Here is a 21582-nt window from a genome sequence, read left to right as displayed (position 1 = left end):
CCTCGTCTCCCAGGGCCTGTCCCTTATAAGGGTCCTTGTCCTGTGCTGAGGAGCCCCCATTGTCACTAGATTGGTGCTCCAGGGGGCTGCGCCACAAGCACACGTGTCTTCACAGAGCCCTTCACGTGCTGCCGCCCGATGCTCAGCGTGCTTCCCGCACACCCAGCCAGGTGACACCCAGAGCCAGCCCCTGCCAGCCTCCGCACACCCAGCCAGGCGACACCCAGAGCCAGCCCCTGCCAGCCTCCGCACACCCAGCCAGGCGACACTCAGAGCCAGCCCCTGCCAGCCTCCGCACACCCAGCCAGGCGACACCCAGAGCCAGCCCCTGCCAGCCTCCGCACACCCAGCCAGGCGACACCCAGAGCCAGCCCCTGCCAGCCTCCGCACACCCAGCCAGGTGACACCCAGAGCCAGCCCCTGCCAGCCTCCGCACACCCAGCCAGGTGACACCCAGAGCCAGCCCCTGCCAGCCTCCGCACACCCAGCCAGGTGACACCCAGAGCCAGCCCCTGCCAGCCTCCGCACACCCAGCCAGGTGACACCCAGAGCCAGCCCCTGCCAGCCTCCGCACACCCAGCTAGGTGACACGCAGAGCCAGCCCCTGCCGGCCTCCGCACACCCAGCTAGGTGACATGCAGAGCCAGCCCCTGCCAGCCTTCGCCCTGGGGGAGGCCAGCTGTTAACACTCTGTCCTCCCGTCCACGTGCACTTACCCATTAAATGGTGATTGCTGTAGGCGCCTGTGGCACCAGCCGGCTCCGGACCGGAGCAGTGCCCAGTACATGTGGACCAGCACCGCCACACTGAGTTCTGGTACCCACGCGTAAGGGGTGCCAAATAACCAGAATGTGTCACCTGTTTTTGTGTAGACACGGCACACCTTGGAGCTGCTGTGAGTTTGGGTCCAGACCACCACAATAAGGGGAATCTCACGCTAACGGGAACCACGTGATTTTCTTGGTTTCCCAGTGCATAGAAGCCTTTTTACACTGTACTGCAGTCTCTTAATGTACAGTAGCGTTACATCTAAAACAACGCACAGACCTTTCTAAAGGACATTTTGTTGCTAGAACACACTCGCCACCCTTTGAACCCTCAGCATGTGTCGTCCTTGTGCCGCGGGGGCAGGTGTCTTGCTCCGATGTGGACGGAAACGCAGTCGAGGCAGCGCAGGGAGCCGGGCCTGTGTAGGCAGACAGCCCAGCGGGTGGCCATTGGCTGTGGCTCCCACGGGAACAGGGCCGCGACCGCCTGGCCCCGCGTGCGTGCCCCTGGTCTGACCACACTCACGGGCACTTCCAGGGTGGCTGCAGTCGTCCATCTTCTCGGGGGGCCTGCAGACCAGCCAGATCCACTACAGCTACAACGAGGAGAAGGATGAGGACCACTGCAGCTCCCCGGGGGGCACGCCTGCCAGCAAGACGCGCCTCTGTGCCCACACGCGGGCCCCGGGCGACCACGCCCAGGCGTTCCTGCAGGCCCTGGCCGACAACAACGTCCAGGAGCACAGCGTGAAGGTGAGCAGGCTGTCCCCCACTCGGGGCCCCGTTTCCCAGGGGAGCTGGCATGGGGACCCTTCCGCACTTCGGTCAGCTTGGCAGACTGGTTTCCGGGTCCCCTGGGGGCTGGTCTGCGGGGGAGGGTGCGGAGGCATGGCGGTGGCAGGTGCATTGGAGGCGGGGCCTGCAGTGAGGAGCCCCCAGCAGTGTGCCGGGAGTGGCGCGGAAGCATCTTTGCTGCTCTGTTGCAGGACTTCCTGTGTCAGATAGAAAGGTGCTGCAGGCAGTGCCACCTGACCACGCCCATCACGTTCCCTCCCGAGCACCCCGTGGAGGAGGTGGGCCGCTTGCTGCTCTGCTGCCTCTTGAAGCACGAAGACTTAGGTAGGAAGCCTGACGCTGCAGCTGCCCTCGGTCTCTGGCCCTGGGGCCTCCGCAGCCACCCCTACCTCTCACGTGTCCCCCGCAGCCACCCCTACCCCTCACGTGTCCCCCGCAGCCACCCCTGCCCCTCACGTGTCCCCCGTAGCCACCCCTGCCCCTCACGTGTCCCCCGCAGCCACCCCTGCCCCTCACGTGTCCCCCGCAGCCACCCCTGCCCCTCACGTGTCCCCCGCAGCCACCCCTGCCCCTCACGTGTCCCCCGCAGCCACCCCTGCCCCTCACGTGTCCCCCGCAGGGCACGTGGCGCTGTCTTTGGTCCATGCCGGCGCGCTGGGCGTGGAGCAGGTGAAGGCCAGGACCTTGCCCAAGTCGGTGGTGGACGTCTGCAGAGTCGTCTACCAAGCCAAGTGCTCGCTCATTAAGGTGCGTGGGGCCAGGCCTACCCCCCCTGGGTGTGCGGACTGCCGTGGCCGCCTGCTGCTGATCCTCTCTGCCCTCTGCCTCTGCAGACACACCAGGAGCAGGGCCGCTCCTACAAGGAGGTCTGCGCGCCCGTCATCGAGCGCCTGCGCTTCCTGTTCAACGAGCTGCGGCCCGCCGTGTGCAGCGACCTCTCCATCCTGTCCAAGTTCAAGCTGCTGAGCTCCCTGCCCCGCTGGAGGAGGGTCGCCCAGAGGGTCATCCGAGAACGGAGGAGAAAGAGGGGTGAGGACAGACCCGGCCGGCCAGCGCTGTCCCTGCTGCAGCGACTGTCCCTGAGCAGATCCTCGACCCAGGAGCTTGTCTGAGTCCCGGTGGGGTCTGGTCAGGAAGTCACAGCAAGGACGTTGCTGAGGCCCTGCGACCCAGGCAGCCAGGAGCTCTGAGCAGAACCAGGGAGACTGTCCCGGCCTCAGGGAGTCCGCTGCCCTCGCCACCTGGCTGCCGCCTGTGTGGGCCCCAGCCCGCATGTCACCTCTGGAAGTCTCTTGTGGGTTTATATGAGTTTGATGTTTGAAGCATTTTTTTTTTAAGAAAATTGAGTAACAGATAACATTAATGGTGCTGTGTCAGGATCCCCACGATGACCCCCAGTTGAGGTGATTCGCTGGCAGGGTGACACAGGACTCGGAAGAGCTGTCACACTTCTGGTCACAGCTCGTTACCTGGAAGGTACAGGAGAAAAGAGCCCACAGAGGAAGGATGTGTGGAGGAACTTCCAGAGAAAGCCAGGACCAGGCCTCCAGTGTCCCCACCAGGAGGGTCGCCCAGCTGGCTCCTGGTCCCCAGAGCAGTGTCGTGTGACAGAGGGATGAAGAGCCGCCCACGGGGCACTCACCAGAGTGTGGTGTCGGGATTGTTGTTGGGGTGGGCCACCCAGGCACACGGGCCCTGTGGTGGTCCTCTCTGACTCAGGCCCTGGCCCCCAGAGCAGCAGCAGGGTCAGCCTGAGTCACACTGTCGTGGGATCCCTGGTCAGACTGGTCGCGTGGCCTGGTTCTCGGGCACACTGACAGGCGGCTCAGGCAGAGCAGGACGGTCCCAGGCTGAGCCCAGTCCGCGGGAGCGGTCTGAGGTCCAGTGCTGAACGGACAGGTCTGGGGAATTTGTAGGGTTCCAGCAACCAAGACCTGCTGTGCTAATGTTTTGCTGCCCAAGTGTATTATGTTATTTTTTATTTACATGCTGAGAAGAATTGGACTAACAGTCTTCAAAACACCCAAAACATGGAAGCAACACCACATATCGCATTGCAAATTCAATAGCTGCTTCCCTAATTACAGAGACTAACATAGAAAAAGTTGCTGGCTAACTCAGTGTGCGCTGGTCCAGAGCGGGTACACTGGGGTCTGGGGACAGTGCAGCCTGCTGCTTGCTCTGCTCTATCCACGAGCTGAGACTGGAGTTTGCATTTTTTAAAGTTATCTTTTTAAATCAGAAGAATAGTATGTTCAACACATGAAAATTACATAGTGTATAAATCACAGCACCTGTAGTCAAGTTAGCTACTTTTCACGCTGCGACCGCAGAGTTAAGTATTTGTAGTAGGGCAGGTGGCCTGTGAAGACGAAAATGTCACCATTGCACAGTGTTGTCACGGGATGTCACATGAGAGGAATGACACTTGTAGTTTGAATGTTTAGTTGGCAGTGGCTATTAAAATATTTATGTTCAGCCCTGGCCGGTTGGCTCAGCGGTAGAGCGTCGGCCTGGCGTGCGGGGCACCCGGGTTCGATTCCCCGCCAGGGCACATAGGAGAAGCGCCCATTTGCTTCTCCACCCCCCCCTTCCTCTCTGTCTCTCTCTTCCCCTCTCGCAGCCGAGGCTCCATTGGAGCAAAGATGGCCCGGGCGCTGGGGATGGCTCCTTGGCCTCTGCCCCAGGCGCTAGAGTGGCTCTGGTCTTGGCAGAGCAGCACCCCGGAGGGGCAGAGCATCGCCCCCTGGTGGGCAGAGCGTTGCCCCCTGGTGGGCGTGCCGGGTGGATCCCGGTCGGGCGCATGCGGGAGTCTGACTGTCTCTCCCCGTTTCCAGCATCAGGAAAAAAAAAAAAAATTTTTTTATGTTCTTTACCTTTATGCAAGTTTAAGTCTTTCTTAATTTAAAATGATACTTAAGTGGTTTTTATAATGAAGGATGTTTTTAAACATAGTTCCCAAGAAGCCAGAATCGACTGATGATGAAGAGAAAATTGGAAACGAAGAGAGTGATCTAGAAGAAGCTTGCATTCTGCCTCACAGTCCTATAAATGTGGACAAAAGACCCATTGCCATTAAGTCACCCAAGGTGAGCTGTTTCCTGGGATTCCAGATGGGCTGGCAGCGCGGCATGTGGGGGGGGGGTCCCCCGTCTCCTTGCTCTGCCCTTCAGCGTCGTCAGGGGTGAAGGGAGCACAGGGGCTTGTTGAAGCGTGCGTGACTCCCTGGAGAAGGGTTTCCTTTCGCTTTTAGGAGTACAATGTGTCATTACTCATTCACCATCTGTTCCTTCATGCCTGCCTGCCCTCCTTCTTTCATTGAATGTATCTTTTGCTTCAGAAACTGTCCTGGTCCCTGAGGCTATTAATTCAGGTGAAAATTTAACTTTATGCCAGATTAGCCTTTTCCAAAGTACATAAATATGGAGATTTAAAATCCACTTATAACCCTATTTATGACCTAGTTATTTTTATCGTAAGTTAGTTCCTAAGTTTAAACTACCTTGCCAAGCCTGACCTGAGGTGGTGCAGTGTATAAGGCATTGACCTGGAGTGCCAAGGCTGCCTGTTCGAATCCCGGGTTTTGCCCGGTCATGGCACATACAGGACGCAGCTACTATGGGGTAATGCTTCCCGCTTCTCCCCCCCCCCCCAAACCAATAATAAGTAAAATACCTTACCAGTTTAAACCTATTGGCGTTTTTGTGTATGTATTTTTATAATCACCGTGTTAGAGCCTGTGTTAGCATCGCAGGGCTGACTCATGGTGGATGTGTCCCTCCCCAGGACAAGTGGCAGCCCCTGCTGAGCACGGTCACCGGAGTGCACAGGTACAAGTGGCTGAAGCAGAATGTGCAGGGCCTCCCCCCGCAGTCCGCACTCCTCAGCGCAGTTGCCGAGTTTGCCCTCCGCGAGGAACCCGTGGACGTGGAGAAGATGAGGAAGTGCTTGCTGAAGCAGGTAGGCGCTTCCCTGGCAGGCATCACCCTCCTGGCACTGCGCCCGGTGCCGGGGTCGGCACTGCCCGGCGCTGACCTGGGCGCGGCTGTTTTGCAGCTGGAGAGGGCGGAGGTTCGCCTGGAAGGCATCGACATGATCCTGAAACTGGCGGCCAAGAACTTCTTACTGCCGTCTGTGCAGTATGCCATGTTCTGTGGGTGGCAGCGGCTGATCCCCGAGGGCGTCGACGTCGGGTAAGGATCACGCCTCAGCTTCCCGCCCATGGGGAACCGGGGCGGCCATGTGCTGTTCTGCTGAAGTTAAAAGCCCGGCTGCTGTCTAAGCAAATTCTTTTATCTTTCTCTGAAAGGGAACCTCTTACAGATTGTTTGAAGGATGTAGATTTGATCCCACCCTTTAATCGCATGCTTCTGGAGGTCACATTCGGCAAGCTGTACGCTTGGGCTATTCAGAACATTCGAAATACTTTGATGGATGCCGATGCCAAATTTAAAGAGCTCGGTGAGTTTAAGAAAAGTATCAAGGCTAATAGTCTGTGTTAGAATGGCCGTCGAAGTAACCTCAGTAACCCCGTTAGCGTTGTCTAGTTTGGCTCTTCCTTGTGTGTTGTGGAAACGCGCAGGGGCTGACTTTTGTTCCCGGAAAGACTAATAACTTCCTGCACCAGGACGATCATTTCAGCTGCTTTCAGCTTTCTCAAATTCTATACAGAACTTTCAAAGTCTGGCGGGAGACACAGTCTTGCAGGACCCTGATGTAAGGCTTTGACGTCTTAGCCTTTGCACGCGTATTGCTTACCCCGTTTGTCCTGAGATACGTGTTCTGTATCAACCCTTCATTTCTTGAGTGCTAAGTCGAGCATCTGCAGAAAGCTCTAGGGTTTCTTTTGTGGAAGAGAAGTGAATTCTTATCTTTGGAGTGGCATGAGTCAGCCAGCAGAGATGCCAGGAGGGGCAGCGGTGGCCTTTGTAGGTGGAAGGAGGCAGCTGGTGTGGCAGGAAGGTGGTGGGAGCACTGCGAACAAGCACAGGCTTGGCTGTCTATGCTGCCTGCAAGTCCCCCGAGAAACAGAATGAAAGAGAACAACTGCCCGTGCTTTCTGCATCCCTGTGCGCTTGTTCTGCACACGGACGTCATGTTCAGGCGGTGCCCGTGCCCTCGCAGGTCTCCAGCCCGTCCCCCTGCAGACCCTCACCAGCGTGAGCCCCGCGGGGCCCAGCCTGGGGACGACGCCGCAGGCCCGCTTCCTCCTGGTGATGCTCAGCATGCTGACCCAGCAGCACGGCCCGCACAACCTCAGCCTCCTGCTCAACTCCGGCACGCTCGCCCTGGCACAGACGGCCCTGCGGCTCATTGGTAGGTTGGCACTGCCGGCCCTTTGTGGCGTGATCTCTCTCTCTCTCTCTCTCTCTCTCTGTCTCTGTCTCTGTCTCTCTCGCTCTCTGTCATATATGTTATTTTGTCACAAGTAGCATAGAACTGACCACGTTGCCCACTTTCTAAGTGTGGAGTTTAGAGGCATTAAGCGCTCACTCAGAGTTGTGCAAGCTTCCTGCTGTCAGGTCTGTAACTCGTTGCCCCGAAGACAGCCCTTGCTGCTGGTCTCCACATCTGCCTGTTTGGGGTGTTCCCCAGGAACGAAATCTGTTTCCAGCCTTCTGGTTGGCGTACTGTGTTCAGCGTGTATCAGTGCTGCATTGCTTTTGGCAGCTAAGACTAATTTCATGAAAAAGAAAGAACTTCATTGTACAAACATACACACTTTGTTAGTCCGTCCGCTGGCCGACACTTGGCTTGTTTCTGTCTCTGGGCCCCTGAGAGCAGTGCTGCTGGGAGCATTTGTGGACGAGGTTCGTCCGAACTCCTGCTTCAGTTCTTCCCTTACGTCGGGTACCTCGGGGTGGGGTCACAGGTGCAGGAAGTCCTCTGTTTAGCTGCCGAGCTTCCACCAGCCTCCTGCGTGGGGCGCCTGGCTGTGTTCCCATCAGCTCAACAAGGTTCCGTTTTCTCCACGTCCTCCCCCGCACCAGCTGCTCCCAGTGTACGAGGACGAGGGCCCCATCGTGGGCAGGGGGTGGTATCTCGTGTGCTTGGGTTGACTTCATTCTTCATTCGGAAGTTCATCGAGGTTGAGGGTTAGGTTACTGACCCGAGAGCTTTCTTCATGTTTGATGTACGCTGCTACAGCCACGATTCCGCCGAGGGATGCCTTTGCTGCCTCTCATGGTGTGAGTGTGCTGTGTTTCTGTTCTTATTCATCTCAGCACACGAGTTCATTTCTCTCGTGATTTTTTTCCCCTTTGGTTAATTGTGTGTGGTTTCATTTCCACATACTTGTGAATTTTCTGTTACAAAGCTCTGGTTCCATTTCTTTATGGTCCAAGAAGACAGTTTGTACGATTGGTCCATTTCAGTTTGAGGCGTGCTCTGTGGCCCGACACGCACTGTGTGCTGGGGGTGATGCCAGTGCCCTGGGGAAGGGAGGGTGTTCTGCTCTTTCTGAGGAGCGTGTCTGCGTGCATCACAGCTGCCTGGCTTGTCATGTTCTTAGTCTGAGATGCCGAGACAGTGTGGGGCAGTGTTCCAAGTCCAGGAGGAGCATCGGGGCTCTGCTAAGTGCTTTCATCTTGCTGGACTTTGTGCTCACGTGACCCGTTAGGGGCCTGGTCCAGCGGGTGCAGCCGGCCCTGGGTCACCCAGCTGACCTCCTGAGACTTCAGTAGCAACTGAAAATGGCTTAAAAAAGTATTGAAAGTGTATTTCCATCTAGAAATGACTTCTTTTTATGTTCCCTCTTCTCCCAGAGGATCCAGTAGGCAGAAGCCACAGCTTAAGTCACTGACCGTGGGGCTGTCTGTGTCTGCCAACAGTGGCCGGGCTTAGCTTCTAGCCTGCGCACTGGCTGCAAACTCCAGGGGACTGCATCCCATGAGGCCATCCCCGGATCTGCTGCCTCCCTGGGCAGGTGGTGTCTCTCTCACGTAGTAAATTATGAGCACGTGGTAGATTATTTTTAGGTTGTGGCCATCCAGATACATGGCCCCAAAGTGCTAGGCCACTTAGGAAAAGATCCCCGTTTTTCTAACCGTAGATGTGCCCAGAGCCTTTGCCATACGTCCAGCATTCCCGAGGTTGCAGTGGCTGAGGGCCTCCCGCTGGACGAGCCCCTGTCCTCCCTGGGCCTCAGGGAGGCCCTACTGGCCTGGGAACGCCCCCTGCAGCCTGAAGCACCCATGTCCCCCTCAGGAGAGAGGGGTGAGCTGTTTACAGGGTCCCACCATGCCCCCCTCTGGGAGTGATGTGTGGGCATGTTTTCCTCCCACCCGGCGGTGAGGGCGCAGACCAGAGGAGTCACCAGGCCTGTGTTTCCCCCTCACTCAGGCGGCAGGGCCCCGAGCAGCCAGGGCATCTGGCCAGCGGCTCCTGGGGTTGGACTGTTTCCAAAGCCTGGTCAACGTTGCTTCTCGCCAACATCAGCTCCTGTTTATACTGAGGATGACTCCGTAGTCCCCAGGGACAGCATTCTTCATGCAATGCCCCTTCATCTGTTCTTTTACCAAACAGGATTGTTCTAGAGAACAGTCCACAGTCTCTGGGTCAGGGTCCCCGGACCGTCCTCAGGCTTGATGAGTCCCCAGAGGCCTCATAAGACTCGGATGTTGTCCTGCTCAGGGCAGACGGTTGTCACAGCGTGCAGACACGAGCAGATCAGCGCAGGGGAAGGCCGTGGCGACACCGGGGAGGACCGGACATGCGTCCTGTCCCAGGCCATCCCTGGGACGCACGAGCTTTGACACGTGTATATTTTATTCTCTCCTTTTAAAAAATTTCAACTCTCAGTAAAGTTTTTAGGGTATTACGTTGGTAAAAACGCCATGTTCTATGGCCTCTTTAAATATACTGCTCTCATCAGTATTTACTGATGTAAAAACCGTGTTGTGCTGAGGCATCCGAGCACTGACCGGTGGCTGTCTGGGTGCCCACAGGCCCAAGCAGTGACAGCGCGGAGGAAGACCAGAGTGCGTCGGCCCGTGGGGCATCTGCCACCGTCCTGGAGGAGACGAGGAAGGAGACGGCCCCCACGCAGCTCCCGGTCTCGGGGCCCGAGCTGGCCGCCATGATGAAGATCGGGACCCGGGTCATGAGGGGTGTGGATTGGAAGTGGGGCGATCAGGTATGCAGGTGGGCTTAGGCTGCAGCCACGGTGTCGGCTGGGCACCTCCTGGCTGCCCTCTCAGCGCTGGGGACATGGGACCGCCTTGACCAGGACACAGTTGTTGCTGGTGCTGGGTGCACAGTTAGAGCAAGGAGAGAGCACGTTGTCCTGGGTGGGGACCCCACGCGGGGTTAGGTCTGCGTCCTGGGTGGGGACCCCACGCGGTGTTAGGTCTGTGTGCAGGGAACTCCATGAGGCAGGCTCGTGTTGAAGTGCAGCTGGAGCAGGGGCAGGGCGAACGGGAGCGTGACGCCACCTGACTGGTCGTGTCTGAGAGCTCTTGGCAGGGGACCAGCTGCTCCCCTGTGAGCTGGTGACCCCTTTGCCCCACCTGGTAGTTCTGGGCAGTGGTCACCTTTCTGTTCTCAGTGTTGGCCAGTTCTCCCCAGGGGGAGGTCTTAGAACCGGTGTCTGTGTCATAACCATGGTCAGTAAGGACAGGGGTCACTTTCCTGGGTATGGGGGCATTTGTGTCCTGTTGAGGTTTTCTTGGCCCCTTTATAAAGTGGGGCCTTCCCAGAGTCCTGTCAGAAATCTGGTGTCCTGGAATGAGCGGGTCACACTGCCTAGAAACAGCTTTCTCTCAGAAATGGGGGACGGAGGGGAAACTGAACAAGGAGGAGACACAGGTGCTCCTGTCGGTTTCTGGTCTTGCTAAGCCCCGTGAGGGACTGGAGGCCCAGGGAGAGGGCGCCAGGGCTGGGCTGTACAGCCTGTCCCTGCAGCAGGCAGCCCTAGCTGGGACGACACGTCCCCGGCACCCCAATGGCATGGCAGCACGAGGCCCGGTGTCCAGTTGGAGGTGGTGACGCAGCGTGCCTGTTCCAGAAAGGGTGGCCCAGTCTGCAGACGTGGCTGCCGTCCAGGTGGTGTCTGTGGCGGACGGCACGTGCCCGCTCCACCGTCTGTGTTTGCTTCTTCAGGACGGGCCTCCTCCCGGCCTCGGCGGTGTGATTGGTGAGCTGGGAGAGGACGGGTGGATCAGGGTCCAGTGGGACACGGGCAGCACCAACTCCTACAGGATGGGGAAAGAGGGCAAGTACGACCTCAAGCTGGCGGAGCTGCCGGCCTCCACGCAGCCCTCGGCGGAGGACTCGGACACGGAGGACGATGCAGGTGGGTGCCGGGCTGTTCAGTCTGGGGGTTTCTGTCTGGGCGCGAGACAGTGCGGGACTCGCCTGCAGATGAGGCTCTGTCGCTGTGGGCCCGCCCACAAAGTCCGGGGTCAGAGCCCCCAGTGGTTCTGACGCAGGAGTGCAGCCCAGCTCCAGGCACTGGCGACTTCACGGGCCCCGCCTTTCTGCCCGCCCTCGGAGACAGTGTGGTGGGTGAGGGGGGCCTGGCCATGCTTCAGGACCAGGCTGCAGGTTGCTTCTGCCTCTTCCTGTCACCTGCTCTCCGAGGTCCTGCACTCGGAGTGCTGCTTGTTAGTACTCGCCCACCTGAGAGGTGCGGAGGGGAGGGTCCGGGTGGCGCTGACTGCTTCTAGGGTCTTGTCTGCCGGTGAAGAGCCGCTTCCCTTTCTGCAGTGAGAAGAGAACAGTGTGACAGTAAATCCCTGAGGCCCCACACGGCCCCTTCCCGCTGTGTTTGGAAGCAGCGTTTCTCCGATTCTTTTCCAGAAGCCGAGCAAATCGAAAGGAACCTCCACCCCACTGCTATGGTGCTGACCAGCACTGTGAACCTGCTGCAGACCCTGTGCCTCTCCGCCGGGGTCCACGCCGAGGTCATGCAGAGCGAGGCGACCAGGACGCTGTGTGGGCTGCTGCGCATGCTGGTGGAGAGCGGGACGTGCGACAAGACATGTGCGCAGTGAGCGGTCGCGGGCTGTGCGCGTGGGCTCGTGCGTGGGCATGCACGCCGGGGGGGGGGGGTGTTTGCACGTGCGTGGGGGGTGCACATGCGGAGTGGGGGTGTTTGCGCATGCGTGGGCACATATGTTCGAGTGGGAGGGTGGCGGTGTAGGAATCAGCAGGTGTCTGGTGAGCCGGGGCCTGCGGGGTCTGGGGAGGAGAGCCCCAGTGGAAGAAGGGCGGGGCTGCGGGCCCCATTCTCGTCACAGTTCAATTGGATGAGAACTGGAAACCTCCCGCCTCTCCTGCTAACACAGACGTCTCATACTTGGATGGGCCATTCATGGGGCGGATTAAGTAGAAACAGTGTTGCGGGCGTATTTGAAACATATGCTGTTTAAAAATACATAGTAGGTGCCCACCACTAAGTCATGCTGTTTGAACTGCGGACCATTTTCCTGCAACCCAGAGCAATAGTTACAGGCCCTTAACTAGTGTGAGTTATCGCGTGCCCTAGCGAGGGTTGACATCTTCCCCGCAGTTTCTCTTGGAGCGCATGCACTTGCAGTGTATTTGCTGGGCAGCTTGTTGTTGGACACGTGGGGTGGGCAGGTGAAAGGGCGCGGCATGCTGAGGCTGTGAGGCGGTGGCGAGTGCTCGTGTCGCCCTGCAGCGTCCCCGAGCCGGCTGGTGTGCCGGGAGCAGCACCGCAGCTGGTGCTCGCTGGGCTTCGTGCGCAGCATCGCGCTCACTCCGCACCTGTGCGCGGCGCTCAGCTCCCCGCCCTGGATCGCCCTGCTCATGAGGGTCGTCGAGGGACATGCGCCCTTCACCGCCGCCTCGCTGCAGCGCCAGGTAACGTGTGCCCGTCTGGTCCTGCTCCGCGCCCCTGCGAGGACCGGAAGGGCCGCTTGGGGAGGGGTTGGCATCAAGATACCAGCACTGCCCTGGCTCCCAGAGTTGGGTGCCCAGGCTCAGGAGGGAGCAGAGAACACGGCCCGCGTGTTTCAGAGCCTGGGGTCCGACGGGGTACTGAGCAGGTCGGGTGGGCAGAGTCCTGTCTGGCAGCTCCAAGTCGGCTCTCTGCACGCAAGCGGCCGGGGCTCCTGACAGGGCTTTCTGTGAGGGCTCAGGTCCCCTCTGCTTCTCGGGACTTGTGTGATTGTCTTGAGAAGAATCCAACTAAGGGGGGTTATTTTTTAGTTATACGAGTACCTGCATCTGTAACATACACTGCTCACAAAAATTAGGACATATTTTAGTGCTTCATACTCATTTTGAAAATATCCCTTAATTTTTGTGAGCAGTACAGATTAATACTGATCGTTCATGTCATTCATCAACTTGGGTGTAATTGGCTGTTAGATAATGAACATGAGAATTTTCACGTGGTTGATTCCATTGTAGGAACAGAAAACAAAGAGAAAGTGAAGTCCTGCCTCTCCGCGAGTCAGGCAGTGGTTTTGCTTAACGCCAGCCCTTTGCCCTCCCGTGCAGATCTTAGCCGTGCACCTGCTGCAGGCGGTGCTTCCGTCGTGGGACAGGGCCGAGCGGGCCAAGGACATGAAGGGCCTCGTGGACAAGCTCTTTGGGTTCCTGGGCAGCTTGCTGACCACCTGCTCCTCTGATGTCCCGTTTCTCAGAGGTGAGCAGCTGTGTTAGGCTTGGTCGCTGCTTTCTGGCTACGCACACTTCGTGTGATCTATGTGTGAGCGTGTGGCAGGAGCTACATGTATGTAGCCTGGAAAAGGCTACAGGTGCTTTTCCCCAAAAGCGGTTTTCCTGATCGCAAACTCACCCCTGTGAGAAGCGGCTTTCCCCAGCGGGTCACTCACCACCATTGCGTGAATCCGTTAAACGCAGATGGCCCAGTGCTCTTTGGCTCTGCGTCCTTCTGTGACCTTCCTGCAGCCGCAGTGCACCCGCCCGGCCTCGGCCTCCGGCAGCACAGCCGCCCTCCGTGCACGGGTTCTGGCAGGATGGGTGGGATGACACAGGCTCCTGTCCTCTGCGTTTCTTTCAGAGTCCACCCTGCGGAGGCGGAGGGCCCGGCCGCAGGCCTCGCTGACCGCCACCCACAGCAGCACGCTGGCAGAGGAGGTGGTGGCCCTCCTGCGCAGGCTGCACTCCCTGGGCCAGTGGAACGGCCTCATTAACAAGTGCATCAACTCCCAGCTGCAGTCTGTCGCCCGCAGCTGCGGGCCCAAGCCGGCCAGCGGGGTGGGTGCCTCTCGTTCACCTCTGCGTGCTGACCTCCACACAGCACTGGCCTCGCTTCTAAGTTACCTGTAATGTAAATGCTGCGTAGTTTGCTCAAAGATATGTTTTTAAGTATTTGTTATTGGAAGTAATTCTTGAGGGCACGAATGTAAACATGAACGTGGCCTGGCTGGACATGCTGGACCCGGCAGCCGGCCTGCCCGTCGCCAGCTCGCTGTCTCTGCACTAGGCCCCGCTGGAGGACTGCCTCCCGGACGCCGAGAGCCCCGAGGTCGGGGGGCTCATGGCCGTGCTGGCCGTCATCGGGGGCATCGACGGCCGCCTGCGCCTGGGGGGCCAGGTCCTGCACGAGGAGTTTGGGGTGGGCACCGTGACGCGCATCACCCCGAAGGGCAGGATCTCCGTGCAGTTCTCGGACATGCGGGCGTGCCGCGTGTGCCCGCTGAGTCAGCTGAAACCGGTAGGTGACCCGTGCTCGGGTTCGTACTGGGACTGGGTTCCGACTGACCCGAGTGCTGGGGCCCCTGTCGGTCAGGTGTCTCCTGGAGACGTCCCCCCCAGGCAGCTGTCCGCCTTCCTCCCGCGTTTGCTCTGTTCCCCAGGGTGACTCGCAGGCTGGTGAGGACGGTGGTTCACGGGACGTTTTAGCCTCACAAGATGGGACAGGGTGACAGCAGCTTAGTAGGTGCTGTGAGGCAGCAATGCTATTTTAAAATGCAAAACTGTAGTTTACATTTTATTTAACAACTCAGCACCTTAAACTTAAAAATGACTTATTTAAAAAACAACACTTCTTCACGTAGAACATGTTTTTAATTGTGTTTAGTGGCATGGCTTATGTGCCAGCTACGGTCACCTTAAACCTGTGAGTTAGGGACGTGGGACGCCCAGGGAAAGGAAGGGGGCTGTACTGTTCTGACACAACCTACGTAAGTTACAAACTGAGTTTCCGTAAAACACGTTTTCTTGTTACGGAAATTTATATACGTTATAAATTTGAAATATATGGAAAACACCTAATAAATGATAATTATCATGACACAATTGTTGACAAGTTGATGGAAAAAAACTAATTTAGATTGTTTATTTTACACATAAATTTCCTTCCTTTAATGTCATCTTTTGTTTATTTTTCATTAAAAAAAAATTTACTTACTGGGGTGACACTGGTGAACATAATTATATAGGTTTCAGGTGCCCAAGTCTGTAACACATCTCTGTGCCCTGTATTGTATGTTCACCCCCCACCCCAACAATGTCACTCTCAGACATTAAAAGACTCTGAACACATGATCTTTCAGAATGAAACCCCGTGGTTATGGTAACTCTTCGCCTCTTACCTTCCCGTCCCGGGCCCCGTGGTGGGTCTCTCCCTCTGTCCTCAGCTGTCTGCGGCCGCCTTCAGCATCACCAGCCTGCCCTTCACAGAGCCCATGCTGTCCGTCTGGGCCCAGCTGGTGAACCTCGCCGGCTGCAAATTGGAAAAGCACAAGATAAAGAAATCGCCAAAGCAGGGGTTTACAGGTCAGTGCCCCGCCATGGTGGGCTGGGACGGAGTAACCACTGCTGTGCTGCGGGGGCGGGCGCCTTGGCCGCGCTGCTGAGAGTGTGCAACAAGCTCCAGGGGTGACCACGCGCTGGGCGGGGCCGCCCCTGCCTCCTGTGGCAGCGTGGTGCTGGGCAAGTGTTTCGGTGAGGACTCTGTTCTGTCCGTTCCTCGTGGCCCTGTAGCCGTGGCCTCTGGCCTGGCTGCTCTCGTGGGGCTTTGCTCATGGCCTGGTTACCAGCAGACCCCACAGGGCCTGTGGGTGTGGGCCGGCCTCGCCTCACACCTGTGGGCAGCGGCCTGAGACCTGTGCTCACACTCTTCCTTCGTGAGCGCGTCCTGCTCTCACTTCCCCACGTCACCCCACGCGCTCTCCAGGCGTGCTTCCTTTTGACCACTTTGACTTGGGCATCCTGGTGGTGTCTCCCTCCCTCTGGCTCCCTCTGACCCTCGTCCCGAGTTTCTCACCCATCCCCCCATTCCTGTGGTCAGTGCTACAGTGCTCACAAGGGTGACCGACCCCCTCTGCTCTGAGTGTGCAGTCAAGTCTCTGGCGGGAGGGCAGTGCCTGTGAACCACACATGTCCCCGCTGCAGCTGACCGCTCCCCAGGCGGTAGGGTGTCCCCACTGCAGCTGACCGCTCCCCAGGCGGTAGGGTGTCCCCACTGCAGCTGACCGCTCCCCAGGCGGTAGGGTGTCCCCGCTGCAGCTGACCGCTCCCCAGGCGGTAGGGTGTCCCCGCTGCAGCTGACCGCTCCCCAGCCGGTAGGGTGTCCCCGCTGCAGCCGACCGCTCCCCGGCCGGTAGGACGTCCCCGCTGCAGCCGACCGCTCCCCGGCCGGTAGGACGTCCCCGCTGCAGCTGACTGCTCCCCAGCCGGTAGGACGTCCCCGCTGCAGCTGACTGCTCCCCAGCCGGTACACGAATAAGTGACTGCCAGGTAGTCGGGCTCGATGCCCAAGAGGCACCTGCGTTCCTTCTGTCCCCTGCCACCGTGTGTCCCGAGCTGCCTCAGTACTCCTGCTCAGCTTGCCTGGGGACACTGCTGTGGTGACTTTGCTCAGCCCCCTGTGTGGCCTGTGGGCGTTGCTGCATCCCCTTGATTAGATGGGGGTCCCGGGAGGGCTGTGACCCTGGTGAGTGAGAGAACTGTAGGCAGAGGGTGTGTCTCAGCATCGTCTGGGCAGTGCTGTGGCCAAGAGAGGTGGTAGCCTTTGGTTTGTGATGTAGACACCTGGTTAAAACCTCCGCACCTTGGGATGCATTTGCCTGTACCGCTGCCCGCTGCCCGAGTTCTGCTGTGTTAATGTGTTTCTTCCTCAGCCTGACCGTCACGGTGGCTGCATGGGCGCAGGCGATGGGGAAGGCCGGGCGGCCAGGGTGTTTTCCGGAAGTTAGGACTCTGGAGAGAGGAGCCCCTCATTGCAGACCGTTGTTGCCCAGCCCCTGGTCCCCACGGGGAGGGCGCTGCTCCTGTCCCATCGCGGTGGCGAGGGTGGCACCCAGGGGGGCGTGCTGCTCACCGCGCCCTCCCCCCACAGGGCAGGTGGACCTGGACCTGCTGCGCAGTCAGCAGCTGAAGCTGTACATCCTGAAGGCGGCCCGTGCGCTGCTGTCTCACCAGGACCAGCTCAGGCAGATCCTGTCCCAGCCTGCCGTGCAGGACGCCGCCGCCGCCCAGACAGGTACTACGCCCTTCGCAGGCTCTTGTCCGTGAGGAGGGCCGGTGCCCACGCGGGGAGGGACAGGTGCTCCTGGTGCACGGAATGAGGTGCGCCTGGCCGGGAGTCGTGCTGTGAAGGACGTCGTCACTGTCTCAGAAGACAGAGACTGGGAATCGGGTAGGGTGGGAGGGACACGGCTCTCCCGCTGTCCAGGGACCAGGGGCGTGGATGGCAGCATGGACGACCATGTTAGAAATGCGGACTCGGGCTTCCCCGACCTCACAAGTGAGGACCTGCCCTTAACACACCCTGTGCTGGTTTGGTGTGCGGAGAGCACAGCTCTATCACCGCGCGGTTGGGGCCGGACGGTGGTGTCACTGTCTGCTGGGCGTGAGGACGTGCGCACACGTACATCTGTGTCTCTCTCGCCACTCTGTCTCTGTATGCCACTGACCAGGAAGTCACCTGTGGGCTGCGTGAGGGTGCGTGTGGCCAGTGCGCGTGTGGCTGCTCTGTAGTGGTCCACCCTGAACCTGCAGACAGCCTTGTGCCGGCTCAGGCAGTGCGTTTATGTAGAGGGACACGCGGCCTGCTCGGTGCTGAAACACGCTCACTGCTGTGGAAACAAGCATGGTAACAGAAGCACATTGCTGGTGTTCTGTCTGTAGTTGTGCCGCAGAGCTCTCTGCTGAGCAAGACACTGACGTGGGAGCTTCGCCAACTTTCTTGAAACTTGCAGGATGACTTGAGTTTTTCAGAATGAGCTTGCTGGGCAGGGAAGAGCCAAACCAGGGGACGAGTTTTGTTTGTGTCCTGAAAGACACCGCTGTCATAGAAGGGTGGGGTGAAAAGAGCCCAGCGCTCTGTCCACAGCCGTGCCCCTGAGCGTCTGAGCTCAGTTCCAGGGACATCCAGGGGCGCTGGCGGTTGGGGCTGGCGAGGGCTTTGAAGGGTGTAGCAGACCCTTGGTGCTGGGTGGCCAGGATCTTGTGGAGGGGACAGGAGGCGCTCAGCAGGACGGTGACAACTGGTTGTCCGACATGCTCAGTGCGATGTCTTCAGGGCCATTGCATCTCGTTTCTCAACCCAGAGGACGGCGCTGCTGCGTCCCCTGACCTGGGAGACATGTCTCCGGAAGGGCCGCAGCCCCCCATGATCCTGCTGCAGCAGCTGCTGGCCTCGGCCACCCAGCCGTCCCCGGTGAAGGCCATCTTCGACAAGCAGGAGCTCGAGGTAGGGGCTGCGTCCTTGGCAGCTGAGTTTGGAGAACAGCTTTTCCCCTAGATGTATATTTTCTTGCTGATATGCAAGAAAACCCCCCCCCACCCCCCCCCACCCACCCCCGGTTTTTCCCCGTGTCTGTGTTTTGTGGCCCCGGGCTGGGCTCTGCCCGTGTTCTGGCCACCAGGAGCAGCAGAGCTCCAGGGAGGCGGCCAAGTTCAGGGGTCTCCCTGACAGATTCTGAACTTTAAGGGACTCGTCCTAGCAGTTCTTGTGATGACCTAGGCTCTCACCGGGTTTGTTGTAGAACACCGTAATGCCGGGTAGGGATGGAGGGGTTGGAGTTGACCCTTACTATGACTTTCTGTGAGTCGTTTGAAAAGAGTCACTAGATTCAGTATGGGTTAAATGTGCCAGTAACCGTGGAGGGGCCTCTTCCCTCGAAGTGCTGTCGCAGAAGGAGCTCATTTGAGCTACGAGTGCTACATGGCTCCTTTGTCCCCTCGGCCCAAAGCCTTTTGTGGACGGTGCGCGCCCAGCGGCGCGGGGGCCGGGGCCGGGGTGCGTGTCCATCAGAGACCTGACACCTGACACGTGACCCGGTCGGGCTGGGCCTGTTCCGGTTCTGATCTCCTCCACTGTCCCCAGGGCCATCAGGCTGACTTAAAAAACGTTTGTCCAGAGTTCGTGGTGACTGCCAGCGGGGCGCCACCCTGCACACTGGAGCCCCGTTACCAGGCTCTGCCCGGCTCTGCCTTAGCTTTTAGGGGAAAGTCTGTCACTTCCAAGCTGCTCAGACGTCACGGCATAAATAACCGAAGGCCGTGGACACTTCCTAAGTGTGGGGGCTCAGCAGGGTCCTCAGTTTCTCCCTGAGCAGACAGCCTTGTGAGGGCCCCTGCAGCGGAGGGTCACGTTGCAGGGGCTCGGGAAGGGCTGTGTGTGCCGGAGGGAGGGAGCAGAGTTCCTGCCATAGACCCAGAGGTGCCGTGTTCCCCACTATTCTCAGTTCTCCTGGGTTCATGCCCGTGTAACCCTCAGAGAGGGTCTCCGCCATTTGTGTGTGGCTGAGAGTTGGTTTGGGGGCAGCTGTGATCTTTGGCTCATCATCCAGGGAGATGGGAGGTGGTGGGGTTGTTTTGTCTTGGGGGGGTCAGAGGGCCCCTCTCTCCAGTTCCTGTCCCTCTCTCTCTGCCTCTGGGCCCCTCTCTCCCTGTCCCTCTCTGTCCCTGTCCCCCTCTCTCTCGTCCTTGTCCCCCTCTCTCCCATCCCTGGGCCTCTCTCTCCCTGTCCCTGGGCCCTCTGCCTTCACACCTTGGCTGGCTTCCCACCCACATCTCAGGGTCGCTGTAACGTTTTCCTTAAAGGACTTGAGAATCAGCTAATTAGCTGGGTTCCGTGTGTCCTGGCAGGAGTTTCTAGAACATCCTGCCTTTCTGTGCATTGAACCGGGGGAGTTGTTGGTCTCCCATGGTTGACGCATTCATTAAAAGACGCAAGGCCGGTCCTGGCGTCTGCACGTCAGCAGCCTCTTCCTGGAGGAGGCCCGGCCTCCGCCTTCGCAGACTGCTGGGCTGCCCGGCCTCCCAGCGTCCCTGTCCTCCGCGCAGGCTGCTGCCCTGGCCGTGTGTCAGTGTCTGGCTGTGGAGTGTGCCCACCCGTCCGGCCTGGTGTTTGAGGATGGCAGCTCCAGTGAGGCCACCACGCCCGTGCCCGTGCAGCGTCTGCGCCCGGTCAGAGCAAAGAAGCGCGGGCAGTCGCCCGTCCCTGCCTCGCCCATCGTGGGGCAGCTCATGGAGATGGGCTTCCCTAGGAGGAACATCGAGTTCGCACTGAAGTCGCTCACCGGGACCCCTGGGAACGCTGCCAGCCTGCCAGGTACGGCGCTGCCCCGGCGGTGTGTCCCCGCGGTGACGCCGCCCTCAGGCCCGCTCTGGGTGAGCTGTGTGTGCTTGCTCGCAGGCGTGGAGGCCCTGGTGGGCTGGCTGCTGGACCACGCGGACGTGCAGGTCACAGACCTCTCAGACGCAGACACGGGGTCTGAGGACTGCTCCGAGGAGGAAGTGATGGAGGACTTGGGCGACATGGCTTATGCCGCGGTCAGTGCTCCCGTGCGGCCACCCTCCGCCTGGCCGGTCCTGTGCCCCAGGCGCCTCCCCTGCCCCAGGGCTCTGCTTCTGCTGGGCATGTGGGGCTTCTGGGCCTTAGGGGTTCCTTTTGTCCTTAAAGCAGGCCCTGCTCTCACATTTGGTGATGGGCAGATTCGCCAAGATCTCCTATTACAGAGTCAGGGTTGGAACGCTGCCTGGGCGTCCGAGCTGAGTGCATTGCCCCAGGGGGTTCACTGGGGGCACCTCACGGGTTTTCTGTGCCTGCAGCTCCTGAGGTTCACTCTGCTCACTGTGCCGGCTGGCTCTTCAGAGACTCTCAGGAGTTCTCCCTCTTGAGCTAGGCCTGCTAGGTCAAGAAGCCTTTCTTGCTCAAAAAAAGACTTTATAGGGAAAGTATAGCAAATATGTCATGTTTTATTTCTTAATATTATAGCTTTCACATACTTCTTTTTAAGTAGATTTACCATTTTTAAAATATACTGCTCACAGAAATTAGGGGATATTTCAAAATGAATTTGAAGCGATAAAAAAGGAAGCCTTTTGCCTGACCGGGTGGTGGCACAGTGGATAGAGCATTGGACTGGGATGTGGAGGACCCAGGTTTGAGACACCAAGGTCGCCAGCTCGAGCGCAGGCTCATCTGGTTTGAGCAAAGAGCTCACCAGCTTGAGCCCAAGGTTGCTGGCTTGAGCAAGGGGCCACTGACTCAGCTGGAGCCCTTGGTCAAGGCACATATGAGAAAGCAACCAGTGAACAACTAAGGTTTCGCAAGGAAAAACTAATGATTGATGTTTCTCATCTCTCTCCCTTCCTGTCTGTCCCTGTCTTTCCCTCTCTTTCTCTCTGTCTCTGTAAAAAAAAAAAATTTGATGCTTCCTGCTCCTTCTCTCCTCTCTCTCTCTCTCTCCTCTCTAACTAAAATGAATAAATGAAAAATCTTTAGAAAAAGAAAAAAGAAGCATTTGATTTTTTTTATTGAACAAGAACATCAGAAAAGCAAGCGACACATCAGAGAAAGTTGTTCAGTTATGCAGATGAGATGCAGAGCCAGCACCGTGCAGAGGCTGAAAGTCCCGGAGCCTCTGCAGGCTCCCGGTGCCCTCGTGTTAGTGAGCCGTGTGTGTGTTCCGTCTCCCCTGCAGTCCACGGGCGCGGTGGTGACGGAGAGCCAGACCTACAAGAAGCGCGCAGACTTCCTGAGCAACGACGACTACGCCGTGTACGTGAGAGAGAACATCCAGGTGAGGGCCTGGGGACGGCGGGGACAGCGGACCCTGTGGTGAGGGCC

The 21582-nt window shown here is 58.5% G+C and overlaps 1 protein-coding gene across 2 annotated transcripts in view; it reads left to right on the top strand.

Moving 5' to 3' along the window:
• Positions 1 to 21582, top strand: part of HERC2 (HECT and RLD domain containing E3 ubiquitin protein ligase 2) — a 124085-nt gene that overhangs the window by 54624 nt on the left and 47879 nt on the right. For both annotated transcript variants that reach the window (XM_066239227.1, XM_066239228.1), the window contains exons 27-48: positions 1306 to 1520; positions 1754 to 1886; positions 2182 to 2309; positions 2396 to 2591; positions 4518 to 4651; positions 5349 to 5522; positions 5619 to 5755; positions 5872 to 6023; positions 6687 to 6878; positions 9509 to 9696; positions 10662 to 10854; positions 11361 to 11543; positions 12205 to 12386; positions 13029 to 13176; positions 13555 to 13751; positions 13981 to 14211; positions 15137 to 15275; positions 16840 to 16983; positions 18053 to 18195; positions 19794 to 20061; positions 20146 to 20282; positions 21437 to 21535. In XM_066239227.1, the coding sequence (XP_066095324.1) occupies positions 1306 to 1520; positions 1754 to 1886; positions 2182 to 2309; positions 2396 to 2591; positions 4518 to 4651; positions 5349 to 5522; positions 5619 to 5755; positions 5872 to 6023; positions 6687 to 6878; positions 9509 to 9696; positions 10662 to 10854; positions 11361 to 11543; positions 12205 to 12386; positions 13029 to 13176; positions 13555 to 13751; positions 13981 to 14211; positions 15137 to 15275; positions 16840 to 16983; positions 18053 to 18195; positions 19794 to 20061; positions 20146 to 20282; positions 21437 to 21535 (3713 nt within the window). The remainder of the gene's footprint in view (positions 1 to 1305; positions 1521 to 1753; positions 1887 to 2181; positions 2310 to 2395; positions 2592 to 4517; positions 4652 to 5348; positions 5523 to 5618; positions 5756 to 5871; positions 6024 to 6686; positions 6879 to 9508; positions 9697 to 10661; positions 10855 to 11360; positions 11544 to 12204; positions 12387 to 13028; positions 13177 to 13554; positions 13752 to 13980; positions 14212 to 15136; positions 15276 to 16839; positions 16984 to 18052; positions 18196 to 19793; positions 20062 to 20145; positions 20283 to 21436; positions 21536 to 21582) is intronic.

Source organism: Saccopteryx bilineata, chromosome 7 (genome assembly GCF_036850765.1).
Source record: "Saccopteryx bilineata isolate mSacBil1 chromosome 7, mSacBil1_pri_phased_curated, whole genome shotgun sequence".
Classification (NCBI taxonomy): Eukaryota; Metazoa; Chordata; class Mammalia; order Chiroptera; family Emballonuridae; genus Saccopteryx; species Saccopteryx bilineata.
This window is presented reverse-complemented; position numbering and strand designations above follow the sequence as displayed.